We start from the raw sequence: 23,747 nt of genomic DNA on the forward strand, positions 1-23,747 counted from the left end.
ACTTCACTTCATTGGTTAGGAGAAACTAATAGGGTCTACCTGCTCGACGTGTGTGATCTCTAAGTACTTTTGTGTATCTGTTGAAAAAATAACGACAATATTGATTGTATGACTGTGAAAATGTAGTCCTTACTCTCCAGTCCTGATTATGTAATGAGTTTTCTTAGAGTGATTTGTGAGATGCACGGAACACAAAAAAACAAATTGATTAAATTAACATATTGAGAGCCATCGTAATTTTTGGGGCCAATCATTTAAGGGGATATGTATGACTTTTAAAACTTCCACACTTTTCAGCCAAAAAATTTGTGAAAATTAAACTATATAAACAGATCTATAATAATATCTGTACAAAATTTGGTGCAATTAGGTCTAATAGTTTTGAAATTATATTCTTAAGTATATTTTATATTGACGTTACCGTACTAAAAAAAGCTCATTGCATCAAAGTTTTCAAAATGTTTAGTTCATATTTGCTCAAAATCTTGAAAATAGTTATTGGAATAAAAGTGAATTGGCGTTTTGAGCTTAGTAATAGTATAAGTTAAAGTGCAATCAAAGATAAAATATCATTTCTAAATTAAAGAAACACGTAGTCTAATAAAAGTAAATATCCAGAAACAAGCAACAAATAAAACATCAACAATACATTTAAAATAAAGAAATGAAAGGAATCTAGATACAATCTACTGACCCAAATGGAAATTAATTTATCTTCGATGTCAATTCCGAAATCAATTTATTTCTCTCTTCTCCTGAATAATGCCTATATTTCTTTTTATTGTTGCGTCTCATAATGCCGTTTTATGTTGCTTTTTTTGCAAATTATATTTTTTTACACAAACACTGGACTTCATCACCATGTTCGAAGCATAAATATTGTATCTTCCACTCTTCCTTGAACTTTATTGTATGAGCGCTTTTGTTCCGTCATGATGCGCTGTGTTCTAAGATCTGTACATCCTTTAGCAATGTTTACAGGTAAAAGAGCTCCGCGCGCGCGCCGTGGGCAGAAAATAGCTCTCGCCCGCAAATATTAGTCACCATCGCAAGACTGCTCTAGAGTATGCCATTAGGAAAGTCCAGGATAACAGAGGGTTTGGAATTGAACGGGTTACATCAACTGCTTGTCTATGCGGATGATGTGAGTATATTAGGAGAAAATCTACAAACGATTATGGAAAACACGGGAATTTTACTTGAAGCAAGTAAGGAGATAGGTTTGGAAGTAAATCCCGAAAAGACAAAGTATATGATTATGTCTCGTGAGAGAATATTGTACGAAATGAAAATATGAAAATTAGAAATTTATCTTTTGATGGGGTGGAAAAATTCAAATACCTGGGAGCAACAGTAACAAATATAAATGATAATCGGGAGGAAATTAAACACAGAATAAATATGGGAAATGCGTGTTATTATTCGGTTGAGAATCTTTTATCATCCAGTCTGCTGTCAAAAAATTTGAAATTTAGAACTTATAAAACAGTTATATTACCGGTTGTTCTTTATGGTTGTGAAACTTGGACTCTCATTTTGAGAGAGGAATATAGGTTAAGGGTGTTTGAGAATAAGATGCTTAGGAAAATATTTGGGGCTAAAAGGGATGAAGTTACAGGAGAATGGAGAAAGTTACACAACACAGAACTGCACACATTGTATTCTTCACCTGACATAATTAGGAACATTAAATCCAGACGTTTGAGATAGGCAGGGCATGTAGCACGTACGGGCGAATCCAGAAATGCATATAGAGTGTTAGTTGGAAGGCCAGAGGGAGAAAGACCTTTGGGAAGGCCGAGACGTAGATGGGAAGATAATATTAAAATGGATTTGAGGGAGGTGGGATATGATGATAGAGACTGGATTAATCATGCTCAGGATAGGGCAGCAATGAACTTCCAGGCTCTCTAAAAGCCATAAGTAAATAAGTACAAAATATGTTCCATTTTAATTTCTCCATTTTCGTTACTATTAGGGTTAGGACGGATTTAAGATTAAGCGATCTAGATATTTTAGGCGCTAAATTTTTTGTTTGTAAAAGAGTCAAAACGGGTATTTTTTGTAAATATAATAATTTTTTTAGAGAAATCTACGGTCTCATTTTACGGCTAAGTTTATTTTCATTTCGTAAAACAAGTTCAACAGATGTTCGCGTAGGCTTCCGCGGCTGGTGTACATGGTGTGTGGATAAGCTTCAGGGCTTCTACCAAGACAACGCGGTAGAAGCCCTGAAGCTTATCCACACACCAAGTTCAATAGATATCTTTAAAACATGAATATTTTATGACAATAAATGTCTATTTCATAATTGTACAAGTAATAAATATTTGTTGAAAATAAAGTGATTTAATCAGATAGTAGACAGCATTAAAATATGTGGATCATATGCGCAGACTGAGACGAAGGCTGGAAATAGGGAAGATTGGAGAATGCTTGGTTTGTAGTGGGGGAAAAAGCCATAAATATATGAATGCATACATCACTTAATTTATTACCTAATCCTCTGAAAGAGAAAATTTTATAAATAAATTGTTAGATTATATTTTACTAAATCTCCATTTTATGTTTTATATATAAAATAAATACCGGTATCAATTAATTGTATAGTGCAAATTATTATATTTCATGTGCGTCATCATCAGTTAATCACTAATTACTGTATTTTATGAACATAATTCGTCCAGGAGCTCATAATTATACATACATAATTATGTATACAGTAATAGACTATAGCTGCTCGTACACGATGAAAGAAAAACAAATGAGAGAATAACTGATTACAGTGTGTGAACTAAACCTTCATAATGAAGAGTATATTATGTATTATAATAAAGTGCGTGCTTTCGACTTACACTGTTACATGTAAGCGTCTTTCTTTGACCATCGATTTTAGTACCGATTGTTTATCCGAAAAAAAATGTGTTATCCGGGAAACGGCTCCGCCCCTATAGTTCGGATAAGCGGAGTTCTACTGCAATCACATAAGTAATCATCAATAAATTTACCCGATTTAATCGATGCAAATCGAATCTGGAGACATAAAGCATTCATAATCTCATCGCTTTAACTTACGTACCCAAGAAAAAAATATTCGAAAACAAATAGTTTGACTCGATTTCGACAAAATTGCCATTTACGACTTCGCTACATAAATACATGTTAACCGTTTTAGCAAAAGTGATTATATTTTACAAGTATCATTCCCCTGACTCGTAAAAACAGAATATAAGAAAATTCAGCAAACAACTGGTTCAGCAGACATAACTGTACTGTGCATAAACAGTTGATATGTCGAAAACTACTCGTATATTATTTTGTCGGCATTAAGAATGCTGAAAGGTGTGCCGTATTTTTATGAGCACTTCGAAATCTATTGTTTACATAATTTCTTATTGCCAGAACAAGGGATTTGGAGTAAGTACTATAAGGTAATGTTGAAACGTAGTATACAGGGTGTTTCCGAGGTGGTGTTACAAATTTTCAGGGTTGATGGGAAAGGGCACATGTATCAATTTGAGATAAGGAACCCTGGTCGGAAATGACCGAGTCGAAAGTTACAAGCAAAAATAGTTGTGTGGAAATGAAATAATTTTATTCCTCTGTACATTTTAGTTAGGCTATGTGTATTTATCTGTACATCCTACACATACTGTATTCATCTTACGTTGTTTACGTTGTCTACTTACAGTATTCCATTCAGTGCGCTGTCTGAGGGATGGGGACAGGAAACTACACTAAAGCAATGCAGATAGCGTAATGTGTAACGGACATGGTCGGTCCTGATATGCACGTCTGTAGACAGCAGTGTATGTGTACAAGTTGCAGTGTCCAGTCGATCAGTCCTAGCGAAATGGAGGAGTACACGAGAGCGGAATATGCAGACCTGATTTTCGAATACGGATGAGCTAATGGGAACAGTAGACAAGCTCACAGATTGTATCGGGACAAGTACCCACGTAGGAGACATCCGGCCCATATCATTTTGCCAAGACTGTTCCAAAGGTTAAGGGAAGGAGGGCACGTGGTGCCAAATTACAATTCCATTTCCACACAACTATTTTTGCTTATAACTTTCGACTCAGTCATTTCCGGATCATGGTTCCTTATCTCAAATTGATACATGTATCCTTCGCCATCATCCCTGAAAGTTTGTAACACCACCTCGGAAACAACCTGTAAACGAGTATAGCCCAAAGTTTAGTGAACTGTAACCGAGCTACTGCATTGACAAAGCAGAAGTAAAGTGCAGTTATGGAAAATTACACGCAAATAATTTGCGTAATAACTATTATTACTGACACAGCCGTGTTGACACCACACGACGGTATCCCACCGCGTGTGCGCCTAGTGTTGGATCAAATGGAACTCACAAGCTAACCGATCAGTTGAATAAATTTAATAGTCACTTTTGTATGTATGTATGTATGTATGTATGTATGTATGTATGTATGTATGTATGTATGCATGTATGTATGTACACTGCAAATGGGTATATCCCCGGTGGCAGTGGTAACTAATTACACTCAATAATGACAATAATAAACACAATTAATAAAAATACAATTAATAATAAATTAATAATAATACTAATAATGATAATAATAATAATAATAATAATAATAATAATAATAATAATAACAGGGAACAACCAATATTAAATGAAGCACGATCAATTAAAATAACATTTAAAGTAAATATAATTTGTATCTTAACACTAAGTTCCAGCTAAAACCCACAGTATGATATGTTCATACCTGCACAAGTACCTTTCAGCACTACACCCATTTCCCTGATAACTCACTCACTGCACTGGAACTACCGACACATTTCCCTGATTCTATCCTGATTTTACTAACATTTCGAAAACATTTCACTGTTCAAATACTTTGCACTGCCACTATAAACTATAAAGCTTCACTGACAGAAATACACTTCACTTACACAACACACTTCACTGACACAACACACTTCACACTCCACTGACACAACACACTTCTTCACTGATACAACACTTCAATAACAAATATCAATTACACCCTTTAAATACTGTGTATAATTACCGTCTATTAGTAAAGTCCTTAAGCTTATTTTTAAATACATTTTTGGTTATTGGTAAGCCTTTAGTAAGTCTGCAGGTAAAGCATTCCAGTCCCTGATAGTACGACTGAAAAAAGAAAACTTTCTAGTGTCCATCCTCTGTCTTCTTTCCCTCAATTTATATGAATGGTCGTTCCTTGAAGAGTAATTTGACGACTGCAACCTACTTTTTATTTCTCTTCAGGCAGGCTTACCTCTGTATGTTTTGAACATTGCGCATAATCGAATTCGCATTCTCCTGTCCGTGAGTGTGTCCCATTTTAATGGTGAATTATTACGACAACACTTGAGAGCCCGTTTTTTAATCTTTTCCAGTGTCTTAATATGTTCTAATCTGTAAGGATCCCAACATGCAGCACCATATTTACTTAATCTCAGTTTATATCCTGTGAAAACTATACCTGGATGGGAACGTTGAAGCCGTCTACGAGACTGACGTCGTAAAAGTCCAGTTCGTTGAACCTCCGCAGACTGACTTCGACGAGGGAGGCTGGAGGCTGGCCTGCCAGTCCGTTACAGTGCAATTTGTTACCACAGTCTCCAGTGGCACAACGTCCCCGTCCGGAGTCATCGAAATTGCAGCCAGTTCGAGCCCAAAAGCGTCCAGCCCACTTGTCTGCTACATGTACAGTTTTCTAAAAATAAAGAATACGAACAAGTAGGTAAACATTGTTTACTGAGTGTTTCTTCAATCGACATAGTGAAATAATAACATGAAGAAAAGAGTAGGTTAAAGCCCAGATTACATATAGATTGCACACTACTTAAAGGATGTAATTGATATCTTGTTATTTGAAGTGTTCTATCAGTGAGGAAGTGTGTTGTGTCAGTGAAGTGTGTAGTGTCAGTGAAGTCTATTGTGTAAGTGAAGTGTGTTGGTGTCAGTGAAGTGGCTGTGCAAAGTATTTGAACAGTGAAATGGTTAGAAGTGTTAGTGAAATCAGGTAGAATCAGTGCAGTGAGTGAGTTGACAGCGAAATAAGTGTACTTGTGCAGGTATGAACCTGTCACACTCGTGGGTCTTAGTTCGAACTTAGGGTTAAGATACAAATTAGATCTATTTTAAATGTTATTTTAAGTGACCATGCTTAATTTTATTATTATTATTGTTATTATTATTATTATTAATTATTGTTTTTATTAGTTGTGTTTATTATTAATTGTCATTATTGAGTGTAATTAGTTACCACTGCCACCGGGTATATACCCATTTGCAGTGTGAATACATACATACATACATACATACATACATACATACATACATACATACATACATACATACATACATCCTATGTTAAAATCGGTTGCACTTTGAAGAGAACAACCGCCAGGATCGCCGTAAACGAACACGAGATGGCAGTACAGTCGCTAATGCAATTCAAATGGGAGTTCGGACGTGACTCCTTATGTAAAAACTAGATGGCAGCATAGTAAACCTGACAAAAGTTGTTGCCGCCAAAGCCTATAACGCAGAGCAATCTGGGTATTATGATCTATGGTTAAAGCCACGTTTCCACTCTTGCAGCTGCGCAGGAATGAGTGGCAAACAACAGTCGCCAGTTAAAACTGCAGCTTCTCTTGCGCACATTTTTCTGCGATTTTGGATCCAGTCCGAAGAGCAATATCAACGCTTGATACTGTACAGTAGTGGCAATAAAAAAACCGGACCGACCATTGTAGCTGATAAGAATCCTGTGCTGTGTATTGTGTCAAACTGTGGTAATTTTAATATGGATAGTGGAAGCCAGAGGTATGTACTGCTATTTAATGTAAAAATACGCAGTTATCTTTGCCGAATAGAGGTAGAAATGTAATATTGTTGCCAGATGAAAATAAAACTCTCAAAGTGTTTTCGTCTGTAAATTTGAGGCATTGAAGGAAATAAAAGACGGTAAGAATCGAACAAATGCAATAAATTTCATTGTTACAATTAATTATACAAGACGGATGTGTTTTGTGAGTAGCAAAATTTGAATCTGTGATTCTGAAATCAGCTACAAGGGTCGGTCCTTTTTTTTTTTTGCCACTACTGTACGTAGCTATCACTGCAGCTGTTTTGATTACTGTTGCTGATCAACCACAACGGAAGCGAGGGAAAAGACCTTCATTTTGGATGACAAATATCATAAAGGAAGGGATAGAACTAGAATCATGATTGAGGAAGTGAAGCTGGCCGAAAAATCACTTTTTAAAAATTTACGCGGATGTCAAGATCAGATTTTGAAATGATATTACAACTGATTGGACCAGAAACATTTTTTTTTTTTTTCGTGACGCAGTTTCAGCAGCTACAGCTCATGCATTTTGTCCAGACACTCCCCCACTGTTCCTGCAGAGCTGCGCACGAGATCGGATGAGTCTACTTACGAATCATAGGGGAATGGGTTACTCTTTGCCCTTAACTCGGTAGACACACGCCCTACCTTCCCTTCTACTCCTACCCCCTCGACCGAAACGTTGTTTCCTTACTGCACATCGAGAATGTCTTGACAAAATGCATGAGGTGTACCAGACTGGCCATATGTTTAAGATTTTCAGCAACATTTACGTCTCCTATCAGACATTATGGAACAAAATATAGGTCTCAGAGTTGACATGGTGCGGGAATCAGCTAGTGAAGGAGTAGGCCCTATCTATTTGAGCCTAAGTAGACAGGTTTTTTGTTATAGGCGTCTTGTAATTCGGATAGGGATTGGTAGCTGCAGTTACTCCAGGGTATCGGTGTGAATTACTTTTTTGCTTGCTTTTATTTAAATTTCGTTTTTTATTATTTCATTACATTATATTTGTTGTACAGGGACATCATTTTATTTTTACTAACATTTTTAATATTAACCTGTCTATGCCTTTAGAGAACCGGAAACACAGTTTGCTATCCCCTTCCACGACTGTAGTTCGATGATACTGGCGTAAAACACAAACAAATCACTCTACTAGGTATAGGAAGGAAGAAAAATAGTTCATCCATTTACGTAAACTAGGAAATATCGCAATTTTGAGTTTCATAATTTTCATTAGGGTTTTGTTTAATCAAAGTACAGTACTGTATTAAGAATAAGTGTTTTTACTCACGAACTGAGTTATCCATGCGAACGTATTCATTATGCAGTGTATATTATACTGTCTACAGCACATTAGCGTACAATATAGAGAAAGAAGTTAATTTGAAAAATAATCATAATATAAATATTTAAAAACAAGTTTGAAAATGGTGGCCGTTCATTTCGATACAGGCTTCAGTTCTTTTGTGCATATTATCGCACTATAGACTACTGCATCTAATTCCAATTGCCAGTTTCGTCCTTCGTACTAGTAACTCATGTTGAAATAATTCTGTACCTACTCTACGTACTGTAAATTCAATCTTAACTTCTGCCGGACCCGAAAATATAAAATTACTCAGACATGCTATCTACTGTCCGTCCAAGTGGTTATGCCGCAGGATTGTAGAAAGGGGGGAAATCACGTGACAGTTAATTACTTAACGAGGCCCTTTTATTTAAGTTAAATTAAACAGTTGTATAATATTAGCCTACGTAAACGTCCAATTCCAAACAGAAATTAATGTTTTCAGAAAAGAGCCAAGACAGCCCAGCTATTACAGAGGGGCGAGCAGAAGCAGGTGGGAGAAATCGGGATGCGACGTAGGCAAACGGACAGTACCTGTGCGAAAATATGATTCAATATTGAAAGCTCTTTCGTCACTGGAAAACGCGAACATATTTCTGGAACGTACTATACTCATTCAGTACTGCTTACTATCTGCGGTCTTGTTTCTGTGTGGAGTTGGAACTTCATTATTAGAAAGGGTGGGAGTGAAGTACATTCAAAAACTCAGGTACAATAAAAATTGAAGTAAAAATAAAATGATGTCCCTGTATCTTTCCTTACATTTCCCATCTTAAGGGGTTTAGGTACAGCTTACTGCAGTGAAGTTTTTGGAAATATTCAACCTTTTTTTTTTCTTCATTAATGTATCTTGTACAATAATTAAAACTGGTATGTGTAAAACACTATCCTTCTGCTATATGAAAAAAATATTTTTACGATTTAAACAAAATTATTATTTTTTTATTAAAAATGATGCCAGTTCACTGTGCAGTGATTAGGCGTTTCCCTCATTACTCATGAACTTGTTAACTTTTCCATGTTCTCTCTCTTTTATTTTATTGCTCGAACTCATGTTTGCAATATCATGCTCTTTCAACTACATTCCTTAATAAATAATATATTTTTATTTTGTGTTAGAAGAAAATACTCATACTTGACCATTTCTTGAATGAATTTATTTTTTATCAGACTTTCTATCAAAGGTAGAGAAGTGATTTTGCATCATATTGTAGATATGGCATACATAAAAACACACAGAACATTTCATCACAGAATGTTGGATAGTTTTTGAGTTATGAGGGAAACGCTTCATCACTGCACAGTGAACTGCCACCGTTTTGAATTTTGAAAAAAAAAAAAAAAATGTAAATAATTTTTTTAATCAAAAAATATATATATTTTTTTCATATAGCAGAAGGACAATGTTTTACTATACTAATTTTCATTATTGTACAAGATACAGTAATGAAGGAAAAAAAATATTGAATATTTCCAAACTTCTACAGCTGTAAGCTGTTACCTAACCCCTTAACTATCTGTACTAATTGAGTTACTTATGTTATATTCCAATCTATAAATATTAGGTCTATATTTTATTACATTGCATTATGGTATTATTTTAATTTTGTAGTCTCAATTTTGTTCTTATTTATAATATGTCAGTATTTTGTAAATATAAATATATAAATAAATAAATAAATAAATATCAATAAGTAAATGACTGAATAAATAAATAAATAATTAAATTAATAAGTGAATAAAAGTATAATAAGTGTATAAGTGAATAAATCAATAAGTGAATAAATAAATATATTAGTGAACAAGTAAATAAATTAATAAATACATAACTGAATAATTGCATAAGTTTATAAATGAATAAGTGAATAAATAAATGAGTGAGAGAGTGAATAAATATATAAATAATTGGGTGAATAAGTAAATGAATTAGTGAATAAATAAGTGAGTGAATAAGTGAATAATTAAGTGAATAAGCAAGTAAGTGAATAACTGAGTGAATCTGTAAATGAATTAATAGGTGATTGAATAAGTAATTGAGTGAATAAGTGAATAAATAAGTTCTACAACTGGTCTATACAGGATGGATGGTAACCTCCGCACCAAAATGAAACTGATAATAGATCATGAAGAGAGATTTGAAAAATCTAAACGAGTTTTTTCTCTAATATCCACCGTTTTAGAGGAAATTGTTGTGTTTCTATGAAGCATTTGCAACATCACGGCTACTGCAATAACTCTACCAAGGCGGCCTGCACTCCTTACCTTCCCCTCCCCCTCTCTTGTATTCAGTCGGTGACACGCGACAGTGCGCTGAATGGCAAGATTTATTTTAACGATTTTCGCAATTATTAAAAAATGAGAGCGAATATAACATCCAACTACAAGCCTTACACCTCCGCCATAAATTTCCCCGATCTTGACTTAAAATTAAAAGAAAACATGCTAGAAATTATTTTCATTACAGTTCACGGAAAACAAAATTCGGAAACAAGTCAATCTGAGACTTTTTGGTTTTATTCTTCAAATGTTCAATGAGCTTATCAATTATGCTATTTCATACCTCCTGCCATTCAGCCCAATCAACGTATTTGTGTGCGCAGAAACACAGAAATCGCTTTAATCCATAACCAGGTTTGATTCTCCCATTCATGAAATTTTGTTCCTTGCGGTGCTAGCATTTTGAAAACTAGCTCAATCATCTTGTTAACAGATCAGAAGCATGATAATTAGTAATATGTAATATTTAATCAGGTAATTTTGCTTTACTTTAACAAGTGTCACTTTGAAAGACATGTTGGTTCAGAAAAGTGTGAATACAATTAATAATTATATATAATAAATTTTCAGTCAAATACACTTTTCAATTTGTGAGGTCAGATAATCTGTTACATCACAATATTTAATACAAAGTCACTAATATTTTCGACTTTAAAAAGTCATCTTCAGGTGCATAAGATGCAAACAATTTTTAAAATTAGGTGATAAGTTGATCTAGCAATTAATAATATATTAAGTATGCACGTACTGGCATTTACAATTATATAAATTTCGTGCCTCTTGAGGTAAGCTGTACACGGTAAAGCAGAACACTGATGCTAGATTCTTGTATGTATATAAGACAAGGAGAAGGCACAGCATGATATTGACCTTTTACAATTAAAGGCTAAGTATTCTCATTAGATCGTATCATTAAAATTCAATTTGTACAGTTTGATATTAACTATGTTAAAATGTTAAATATAATGTATAAGTTTAAAAAAGATGGAGAAGCTGTGATGCAAATGCTGTTGGTGGGAGAGCACGCAGTCTAATTCGTCGTGGTGAATGCCATAGTTGTCTGAAAATATTTTAGTTAATAGGATATTATTAATTTTTAAAAAGTTGTGAGAGCTGATATTAGCGTTTCTTAAAGGCTTATTATATTTGTACTTACATAGTTGTTCCGTTGTTTGCTTCCAGACAAGGGGGCGTGTTTCACCCGACGTTACATGTTTTAGGCTGAGTGATGATGTATGGACAGATAACTGAGAGGGAATGCCAGGAGTGACTATTCGATAACATGTTATTTTATTAAATAATAGAAAATATTAGAAAATAAAAACATCCCCAACATACAAAATCAGCATAACATAAAAAAATTATTCCCGATATGTAGATGATACCCTAATCATACACAATGGCACATCATCTTCTGATTCTATAGTTACTTCATTCAATAAATTACATCCTAGCCTAAAATTTACTTACGAGGAAGAAGTACAAAGAACAATTAATTTTCTTGATTTAACTATTAAAGTAAATAAATCCAAACTCACCTACAATATTTACCGAAAAGTTACTTCAGTTGATTATACTATACATAAAACTTCTAACCACCCATATTCACAAAAATTATGTAAATTTAGGTATCTCATCGACCGCTTAATAAATACCCCTTTAAGTCAAACAGCTTATACAAAAGAAAGAAAATACATAATACAACTCGCCACAAACAATGGCTTCAACAGGAATACAATTGAAAACTATATCCGAAATAGAATCAAGAAACTAGGAAATAAAAATAAAATTTCACCACATTACAACCCACAAACCCAAAAAGAGATATAATTAGATACCCAATGACATACTTTGGAAAAATTAATAATCATTTAACTTCATTTTTTTAAAAGAAAATATACATATCACTTTCAGAACTAACAACAAAATAAACAGCATCATTCCCAACAAATTGCGCAAAACGAATAAATTTTCGCAAAGTGGTATTTATCAATTACAATGTAAAAATTGCAATAGAAAATGCATAGGACAAACCAAACGAAACTTCCACATTAGATTTAAAGAACATAAATCAGATTTCCATAATAACAGGAATAGATCTAAACTAGTGGCTTGTGCAGCAATTGCTGCAAACTAAGTCCATAAAAAGTTCAAATAAAAATTGTTCAGATTTATTTTCATTGAAGAATACCAGACATTTTTATAGTTATTTGCTTCCATAATACTGAAACATACTCCCTCTGAATGTGTGTTTCTTTTTTTGCCAAATACTTTTCCTTGAAGCTATCCGTCTTCAGTTCTTGAGTTTCAATGCGAAATCGCTAGTAACAATGTCAGGATGATCAGTAGGTTTTTCATGTAGTAATAATGCAGTAGCTATTTCGGATCATTGCGGATTGTATGTGAAAGTTAAGAAAATGTAAGGTTTGTCATGCTTTGAACAAAAGACTTAGCATCTTGGTATAGCTGCTGCATGTTTCGTGAACTTATCTGAAATGTAGAGGAAAGAATCACTTTTTCCCACTAAGAGATCTTGCTGAGGTGGTCAAGAGACTACAAAATCTTGTAGGCCTCTTATTTTATCAATAAGTAATACCTTTTGGTCTTTTCTTATGAACTGTCATTTTTTGCGCTTCTTCCAGACAATACTGATCTATCAAATACTGCTGGATTAATTTGTGTAACAATGAATGTTATTTCGTATATTTTCTGTAATATAGGCTGTTGTGAGGAATTTATTGTTGAGATGTGGAAAATGAGGCGAATGATATGTCAGAGTTATGGAATCTTATATGCGCCCTAAATAAAATTGTCCATCGTAAATCGTCAGCAGCTTCCGTGTTTCATTTGTTGCTGGTTGCGGGAAATGAACTTACTCATCACGGTAGCAAGAAGTGAAATGGCATGCTATTTTCCCTACAACAAAATATGCTTGGCAGCGATCACGAATCTAATCAATTAAACTAAAGGAATATGAAATTAATTTTGATGTAGTTTAAAGACGCAGTTAAAATAGGAAGCATGACTCGCCATTACATATATGAAAAGGACCCACACCACTTGATTAATAATTGTAAAAGTATTTCATTTTTAATAACAATATTGTTAACTTACGTAAGTTTTATAGTTTTCAGTAACATAAGTTTATATAGGCCTATAGCCGTTACTCAGTAAATTATAGAAATGAAGATCTAATATAAAATATTCTTTCTCTGCGTCTACTTACTTAAAGCCCCAAATGGTTTCACTTTCATATATCAGTATAGAATTACGTGTTGCATTAACTATAATAATATTTCATTTTTAATGATAATAATATCATCAAACATTCTTAAGTTTTGTAGTTCTTAATATCCAATATACAGCTGTAATCGGAAATCTACAGACCAGAGAATCAGACCTGTAAATTATTTTTATATGTTATCAAAAAATTGCACAAATGAAGATCGACATATTGGCATTATGATGGGAAAGAATCTGAGCCGTCTGAACTCTATGTCAGCAATCCTGTAGGTCATGGCCTTCGTGTAATAGCCTATTGTTTATTGTAGTGTGTGTTTTATTTTATTCTGATATGCAACACGGCCGACTTGATGCTCGCTTCGCTTAAGGAAGCGAACATCAAGGCGGCCGTGAATGCAATTAATTAGTTCTCAAAACTGACGAAAGATGGATTTTTGAAAAAAGGAAAATGATGTAGGAAAATTGACATTTCACTGAAAACTACTACTTTTCCGAAAAACTTTGGGTTCCAAGCTTCAAAATGAGGGGTTATTAATTAAAATCCGTTCAGCCGTTTTCCCGTAATTTCCATTACCAGTTCAAATTATATATATATAGATTTGCTACTCATCTTATTGATTCAGGCCACGAAATTAATAGTATACAAAACACCTTAAAAATTTTAAAAGTAATAAATAATTCACACCTTATCAACACTGCAGAAGAGTTTTTTATTGTAAAAAGTCAAGACCCTAATAATCCATTATTAAATGAGCAAATACCAAATTTACGTAATCCCCTATATCATTTAATAAAATAACATGTTATCGAATAGTCACTCCTGGCATTCCCTCTCAGTTATCTGTCCATACATCATCACTCAGCCTAAAACATGTAACGTCGGGTGAAACACGCCCCCTTGTCTGGAAGCAAACAACGGAACAACTATGTAAGTACAAATATAATAAGCCTTTAAGAAACGCTAATATCAGCTCTCACAACTTTTTAAAAATTAATAATATCCTATTAACTAAAATATTTTCAGACAACTATGGCATTCACCACGACGAATTAGACTGCGTGCTCTCCCACCAACAGCATTTGCATCACAGCTTCTCCATCTTTTTTAAACTTATACATTATATTTAACATTTTAACATAGTTAACATCAAACTGTACAAATTTAATTTTAATGATACGATCTAATGAGAATACTTAGCCTTTAATTGTAAAAGGTCAATATCATGCTGTGCCTTCTCCTTGTCTTATATACATACAAGAATCTAGCATCAGTGTTCTGCTTTACCGTGTACAGCTTACCTCAAGAGGCACGAAATTTATATAATTGTAAATGCCAGTACGTGCATACTTAATATATTATTAATTGCTAGATCAACTTATCACCTAATTTTTAAAAATTGTTTGCATCTCATGCACCTGAAGATGACTTTTAAAAGTCGAAAATATTAGTGACTTCGTATTAAATATTGTGATGTAACAGATTATCTGACCTCACAAATTGAAAAGTGTATTTGACTGAAAATGTATTATATATAATTATTAAGTGTCACTTTGTTAATTTATTAGAACTAATTGTTGTCCCTTTTAAGACTTGTGATTTATACATTACATTGGATGTCATTTTTTTTTAGTCATAAGTCAATATATTTCATCTAATAGTTATTTAAGAGAAAAGTTCGTAAAGTTTATGCATGTGTGTCTTACAATGTTTCTTCTACGATAGCACAAATTAAATTAAATAAATATTTCAAGTTGGAAATGTTATAAGATCACAATGTAATGACCGTCTAAACTCAGAACCATTAAGAAGTAAATGAGAGGATTCGATCCGACCTCGAGATCGGAATCCGGTGTGGCTAAGTGGATAGAGCATTAGCACGTAGAGCTGAAAACCCGGGTTCAAATCCCGGTGCCGGAGAGAATTTTTCTCCGTTCCACTCATCTTTCATCATATGATGACGCAGAATTTCGCATGGAAATATAATATGTACTTCGATACATCGCAATAATTAAGAAGTAAATATTCGTGGAATGACAATCTGCTTTATTCATTTGTATTGTATTGTATTGTATTGTATTGTATTGTATTGTATTGTATTGTATTGTATTGTATTGTATTGTATTGTATTGTATTGTATTGTATTTATTAACATTCCATGGTATTCATACATTGCTTACAGCTAGAATATGGAACAAGTCAAAAACTTAATACTATTATAAAATCTTAATTTATAGTCACAGTCTAGTTGGAATATATACAGAAGAGATTTACAATATAGTCTACTAGTACAACACAAAGTTTTAGTATCAATTTCATGAAGTGTTATTGAATGTTATGAATTCACCTACAGAATAGAAGGCGTGAGAAATTAGGTACTTCTTTAATTTGGCCCTAAATAATTTTATGTTTTGAGTTTCATTTTTTAAATCGATAGGGAGGCTATTAAAAATGTTTACTGCCATATAACGCACTCCTTTTTGATAGCACGATAGACTTGCCGATGGAGTATGAAAGTCATTTTTTGACGTGTATTTATGCTATGAACTGTTGAATTAGTTACAAAGTTTTCACGATTACATACGAGGAAGATTATTAATGAAACGATATACTGACAAGCCATGGGCATTATTTGTAGTTTTTTAAAATAGCCCTACACGATTCCCTAGATTTAGCACCTACTATTATTCTAATTACTCTTTTTTGTAATAGAAATATATTGTTACTATCTGTGGAATTTCCCCAGAATATTATTCCAAAACTCATTACCGAGTAATGCAAAGTATATTGTTTTTAAGGTATTGATATTTACTATCTTTTGCATAGATCTAATAGCAAAACAAGCTGAATTTAGTTTGGGGGTAATTTCTTTAATATGATTTTTCCAATTTAACACATTATCGATTTTTAAGCCAAGAAATTTGGTTCTTGTTGTTGTTTCTAATAGGGATCTATTATTAATTATTGTACTAGAAATTTGCGACGTTTAATTTGGACAGGATTTAAATTGAATTATGTTAGTTTTGTTACAATTTAATACTAATTTATTGACTGAGAACCAGTCACATATTTTGAAGAGAATTTCCTCTGTTGAAGATTGGAATGTGTTGGAGTTATTGGCTGTAATTGTTATACCTGTGTCATCTCATGTTCATGAGTTAATGGCCATCTAAACCGGCCACATAATCAACAAAGTGGTTAGAAACAGTTGAATGATAAATTTTGTTATAATGAGTACTACATGTAACTTCAGATTAATAAGGGCTAAAATGTAGATATGAATGTTAAATTTCTTACTTACATGTGTTACGTGTAATATTTAAGCAATGAAAGATAGAGGTAATGCATTAATCTCATACTGAATGAAGTTTGTACATTTAATAATAAATTTTCTTTGGCAGTGCGTAAAATTAATACAGCAATAGCGCTGCAAACATTGATCAAAGATTATTTTATTTCCTGCTTAACAATACCTCATCGAAGGAAAAGTGTAATAAAAGTTTTGTTACATTCAACATGTAGAATCACTTCTTACATTTTGATGCACCAGTCCCCATATAATCGTTGAATTATCAGATTCTCAACTCACCTTTCCTCCAGCTTGCAGAACAAATCCGCCATTGTCAGGCGTTCCTTGCCCATAGTTTCCAAGGATACCGACCCACACTGTGTAGTCGAGTTTGTTATGAAGATGGAACTGGCGAGCATATACCAGTTCTGTAGCGGTGAGACACAGCACTAAGAGCATGACAGCCATATTGGAAAGAGTTCGTCCACTGCTGCAAGACTTCTTTCTTTGGCGAAACCACCAGCTCTTATACGCTTGCGACTTATTTCCTGTTACAATACGTCATCCATTAGTAGGCCTATAAGGGCAGTTCGTGGGTTATTATTTCCCTAATTGAAAACCACAATCGTGATAAGAATATGCCTGGAGCATGAAACTAACATCGCCACCGGCGTAGCTTGGTCCACTCAGGAGCTTGCCTGCCGATCCGAAGTTGCGTTCGGGCGCGGGTTCGATTCCCGCGTGAGTTGATTACCTGGTTGGGTTTTTTCCGAGGTTTTTTCCACCATAAGACAAATGTCAGGTAAAGTATGGCGAATCCTCGGCAACATCTCACTATCACCAATTCCATCGACGCGACGCGACGCTAAATAATCTCGTAGTTGATACTTACTTACTTACTGGCTTTTAAGGAACCCGGAGGTTCATTGCCGCCCTCACATAAGCCCGCCATTGGTCCCTATCCTGAGCAAGATTAATCCAGTCTCTATCATCATATCCCACCTCCCTCAAATCCATTTTAATATTATCTTCCCATCTACATCTCAGCCTCCCTAAAGGTCTTTTTCCCTCCAGCCTACCAACTAACACTCTATATGCATTTCTGAATTTGCCCATACGTGCTACATGCCCTGCCCATCTCAAACGTCTGGATTTAATGTTCCTAATTATGTCAGGTGAAGAATATAATGCGTGCAGTTCTGTGTTGTATAACTTTCTCCATTCTCCTGTAACTTCATCCCTCTTAGCCCCAAATATTTTCCTAAGCACTTTATTCTCAAACACTCCGTAGTTGATACAGCGTCGTTAAATAACCAAGTAAAAAACCCTACAATTTTAGCTCTCTCTCTCTCTCTCTCTCTCACCCGCGGTGGGAAGGGGGATGTGAGGGGCTAAAGACGTCATCAACCAATATATTAGCTATGGCTTGAATTATGCTAATGCATTTGGAGGAACAGATGCATTATAGGACCTACTCCTAGTATTATTCCATAGTATCGATTATATATTGTATATTTTCGATTCTTATATCAAGTATGCCATCTTAACAAAACTGAAAACATACTACAAACATATATAATTAAAATAAAACAAATAATAATGAAATTAAGCTCATATTAGTCACCTTTGTTATACAATATATTGGTTCAAGAGACACTGAAGACGACGACACATAGCGTCGAAACGGGCCGTCTGTCGAAGGTAAATACCTTTTTTAACAATTTTAACGCTTTTAACGTATGACAAAGTATATTTTATGTTTTTAACAAAGTGTTAACGTGAACTTTAATCAATGAATATATTACATTTTATTCAAAAGAAAGTTAAAGAAACAAACCAAAATTAAACATAAAATACACTACATTAAATTTTGAAATAATACAACATTGATACTAATAAAAGGTAAAAGGTAAAGGTATCCCCGTAACATGCCATGAAGGCACTTGGGGGGGGAGGAGCATGGTGGTAGAGCCCCATGCTTTCCATGATCTCGGCACTAGAATGAGGTGGTGTGGTCGGCACCACGCTATGACCGCCTTTTACCCCCGGGAAAGACCCGGTACTCAATTTTATAGGAGGCTGAGTGAACCTCGGGGCCGTTCTGAAAGTTTGGCAACGAGAAAAAATCCCGTTACCACCTGGGATCGAACCCCGGACCCTCCAGTCCGTAGCCAGCTGCTCTACAAACTGAACTACCCGGCCGCCACATTGGTAATAATACAACAATGAAATTAATTTCATATTAGTCATATTTATAATATATTATGTTATATTTAATTAAGAAAAAAAGGCTAAACTAGTGCTGATTTAGTTGCCTTCGTACTTCGCTTACTTCCCTTTATCTGTCTTACAGCCCTATCCTCTGTCATACTAATATAGCTTGTGTATATTCACGCTATGTCTTGCATACAGTCTACGTATCTGTGCAGTATTTTCAAGCGCTGTGAAAAACCTCGCGATTTTTGTTTAGTGATGTTATGATTACTGATCTGTCCGTGGCTAGCGTAATGACTGACATACAAGCAAAGTTACATTATGGAAACTGTATGTTCATTTCATTATTATTTGTTGTGTTTCACTGTATTCAAGCAGTTATTGAATTAATACAAGTTTTGCGTTCTTCACATTACATCGTTTTGTGTGTTTTATGTTCCTGCGTTCTTTCCTTCAGTAGAAACAACAACGTTTGCACTTCCATTACCACGCACATCTCATTTCGCACGTAATTTACTACATTCCCGAACAATTTCATTTTATTCAAATATAGGTAACCCTTAAGTTTTCAAATCCAGCGCCACAAAAAAATCCCTTACAAATTCACTTCCAAAATCACCGGAACTAATTCAGCACTAGTTCCACCAAAAACAGTAACATTGAACTTAAAGGAAATAATAAGCCTATAGACATTAATTACTAATTAGATAACTTTCAGATGTTACGTTATCAAAATTCAAAACCGCAGCAACATTAAAAATAATTTTTAAAAATCCAACATTGAGAATAATATTATATAGTCTTTGATTACATTTTCCCCCCACTATTATGGTATGAAATAAAACGAAACCTACATTGGCATTAAAAACACATTGTTTCACTTTTTACTCTAATCAATTTTCCCAACAATTTCAAACAATATTTGCAACGTCTTCTCCTCCACTCTTCATTCTTCTCCTAAACATATATTGGGGCAAGTACTGTCTTCACAAACTCTTTTTGTCTGTTATAGGCTAGTAGTGATGCTTTAAACATGCCTCCACGTGCTTTCTATTGTATTCGTTTGGGAATCTGTTTCAGTATTAACGAACTCAATGCTATGGTTTACTGTTAAATTCTGGTAACCACATTATTCCCAAACACTCTTAATCTATGTTCCTCTCTCAAAGTGAGAGTCCAAGTTCCACAACCATAAAGAACAACCGGTAATATAACTGTTTTATAAATTCTAACTTTCAGATTTTTTGACAGCAGACTGGATGACAAAAGTTTCTCAACCGAATAATAACAGGCAGTTCCCATATTTATTCTGTGTTTAATTTCCTCCCGAGTATCATTTATATTTGTTACTGTTGCTCCCAGATATATGAATTTTTCCACCTCTCCAAAGGATAAATTTCCAATTTTTATACTTCCATTTAGTACAATATTCTCGGCACGAGACATAATCATATACTTTCTCTTTTAGGGATTTACTTCCAAACCTATCTCTTTACTTCCTTTAAGTAAAATTTCCGTGTTTTCCCTAACCGTTTGTGAATTTTCTCCTAATATATTCACGTCATCCGCATAGACAAGCTACTGATGTAACCCGTTCAATTCCAAACCCTCTCTGTTATCCTAGACTTTCCTAATGGCATACTCTAGAGCAACGTTAAAAAGTAAAGGTGATAGTGCATCTCCTTGCTTTAGCCCACAGTGAATTGGAAACGCATCTGACAGAAATTTACCTATACGGACTCTGCTGTACGTTTCACTGAGAACTAGTTTCTTGGGAATACCAAATTCAATAAGAATATCACATAAAACGTTTCTTTTAACCGAGTCATATGCCTTTTTTAAATCTATGAATAACTGATGCACTGTACCCTTATACTCCCAGTTTTTCTCCATCATCTGGCGAATACATAATATCTGATCAATAGTTGATCTATTACTCCTAAAACCACACTGATGATCCCCAATAATTTCATCTACATATTGAGTTAATCTTCTCAAAAGAATATTGGACAACATTTTGTAGAGTAGTTAAATATGTACTTCCTCAAGCCGGATTGTTTACATGATAATGTATATTTAATTTAACATTTCCTCCACAAGACCAGGAATACAGAACTTAAGGAATTCCCGATGATTGGAAAATTATTGTGATGTTGCTTTAAACCACATCCTTAAGAGATGTGATACGGAACTCATTCCACTAATATTATTATTTCTTCCTATCGAGAAATCCCATTTGCAAACTTTCGTAAAATTTACACCTCTGTATATAACATCATGCGCGACAGTGCATACTTTTATGAACATTGCATCAATGAGGAAAACAAACTTTTTGCGTCATACCTATAATTTTATGCGGTTAATCTATGATGATATGAGACAAGATAGATTTGTGATGGGAATCAGTGACGTAGAGGCAGCACTGCCTCGAACTCCACGAAATACAAAAGCAGACATTACATTAGCAACAGACAAACATCCCTGTTCGGAATTCAAACTAAGGACAGTGAATTGCATGCAAAGGTGAAAGTGTGATATTACGGTAGCGTACGATCTGAAGGATAAGAGACAGTGAGTTCGTAAAACCTTCAGGCGTAATTCTGCAGTGCTTGGGAAAGGTGGCATAAGTCAGTTTCAACAAACAATTTTTATTAATTTATTGACAACTTACGGAACATCTGCTCGCTTGGGAAAAGAGACATAGGGATTTCTCCCATTACAATAATTCATACAGAAAAAAATCAAAACAACATAAACGAGTGTGAAGATAGTTGTTTTCCTTCTTTAGTAATATTAACATTTTTGACTTGTGCCACTTTTCCCGAGCACTACAGAATTGTAACTGAGAATAATAAAATTATTACTGATACTTCTAGTTTAAAGCATTGAGAAAGGAAGAAAATAAAAGGAACTAATGAAGGAAAACAATAACATCTGAAATCGAGAAAGAAAAGAAAGAAAGAAAGAACGATATAAATAAAAGTAAGAAATGAAATTAAAAAAAAAGATAAGGGAAAAAAGAAGAAAGGATAAAAGGGAGAGTGAGATGGAGCGAAATAAAGACGGAAATAGTATATTGGGAAATAATCAGCTAGTTCTGGACTGCCAAGATTTCAATAAGAATCGTCTTTCCCGAATGTAATACAGAGGTTTGTTTCCGATCTCTGATAACGAATTTGAATGACGTCATGTGCGTCAGGAATCACACAGACAGCTGAATTGAGGTGAGAGTTGACAGATCAGTAGTGAGTGATTTCATAATCAGAGTGCACGGTGTATCACAGTAGCAATGCCAAGAAAATCGAGCCATTTTTTGGAGGGTTACATAACATACCTTTCCGATGCCAAGTACAGTTACATGAAAATCATAGAAGCCTGCAAAAAAATGTGCTTTCGTTATTTCCTAGAAAGGCATCTTGTGTGTACCCAATAAGACTGGCAAAGCTCGGATGGGATTAATTCCAGAGTGGAAAAAGCAAGAAAATCCACCGCCCCCCGTCACAAGTCGCCGCACCCCACAAGATGATACAAATTAATTCCATTCGAGCTTTACCAATCTTATTAGGTACACAGGAGATGCCTTGTTTGGAAATAACGATACCTCGTTTATTGCAAGCTTCTTTTATTTTCACTTAACTGTATTTGACAATGGAAAGGGTCGTAATGTACTCTTCCCAAAAAGGCTCGGTTTTCTTGGGAATTTCTGCTGTGAGTCGCCGTGCACTCTGACTATGAGATCACTCACTACTGGTCTGTCACCTAGCGCCGCAGTTCAACTGTCGTGTGACTCCTGACGCACATGACGTCATTCAAATTGGTTATCAGAGATCGGAAACAACCCTGTACTCTGAAGGATCATTTTCCCGAGTAGACATTTCTCCGAATCCACATTCCTTAATCAATTTTCCCGAATGTCCAGCAACCCGAACGCATAGATACTTTTCCTGAAATATTCCGAAATAAGGTTCCAGATAAAAACTGGGCAATAATTAAAATAAACTATTCTTGGTGTCATTGCTTCGTAACAACAATTCTTTCAATTACACCAGTGACCCTCAGCACTCGCTGAAATGGGTAAAGGATAGGAGTGTATCGTAATATGCACCGTCGTGCATAAGGAAGAGGCAGAAAGCATATCCGCCAGCAGTCATGGATGTACGCCAATACATCTCTTATCCGCGGGTAAGCGACGCTAGCCCGAGGGTGCACTGTGCGGATGACCCTGAGTTACACGATCAGAATTTTTAAGGCCACCTGGTAGCTTAGTCGGCTGTGGCACTTACCTCCTGATCCGAAGTTGCGCTCGAGCGTGGGTTCGATTCCCGCTTGAACTGATTATCTGGTTGCGTTTTTTCTGAGGTTTTCTCCAACCGTAAGACAAATCTCAGGCATTCTATGGCGAATCCTCGGCCTCCTCTCATGGTATTCATCTCGCTATGACCAATCCCATCGACGCTAAATAACTGAGCGGTTGATAAGTCTACAGCGTCGTTAAAT

General features: G+C 34.8%; 1 protein-coding gene across 4 annotated transcripts in view; it reads right to left on the reverse strand.

Annotated features, from left to right (window-relative positions):
* The window catches only part of LOC138708975 (uncharacterized), a 110,772-nt gene extending 93,225 nt beyond the window's left edge, over positions 1 to 17,547 (reverse strand). For all 4 annotated transcript variants that reach the window (XM_069839397.1, XM_069839394.1, XM_069839396.1 and 1 more), the window contains exons 1-2: positions 17,337 to 17,547; positions 5,502 to 5,735 (exon numbers count right to left, since the gene is read on the reverse strand). In XM_069839397.1, coding sequence (XP_069695498.1) covers positions 5,502 to 5,735; positions 17,337 to 17,504 — 402 coding nt within the window. In that variant the 5' untranslated portion in view covers positions 17,505 to 17,547. The remainder of the gene's footprint in view (positions 1 to 5,501; positions 5,736 to 17,336) is intronic.
* Positions 17,548 to 23,747: the final 6,200 nt, after the last annotated feature.

This window comes from Periplaneta americana, chromosome 11, assembly GCF_040183065.1.
Source record: "Periplaneta americana isolate PAMFEO1 chromosome 11, P.americana_PAMFEO1_priV1, whole genome shotgun sequence".
NCBI lineage: Eukaryota > Metazoa > Arthropoda > Insecta > Blattodea > Blattidae > Periplaneta > Periplaneta americana.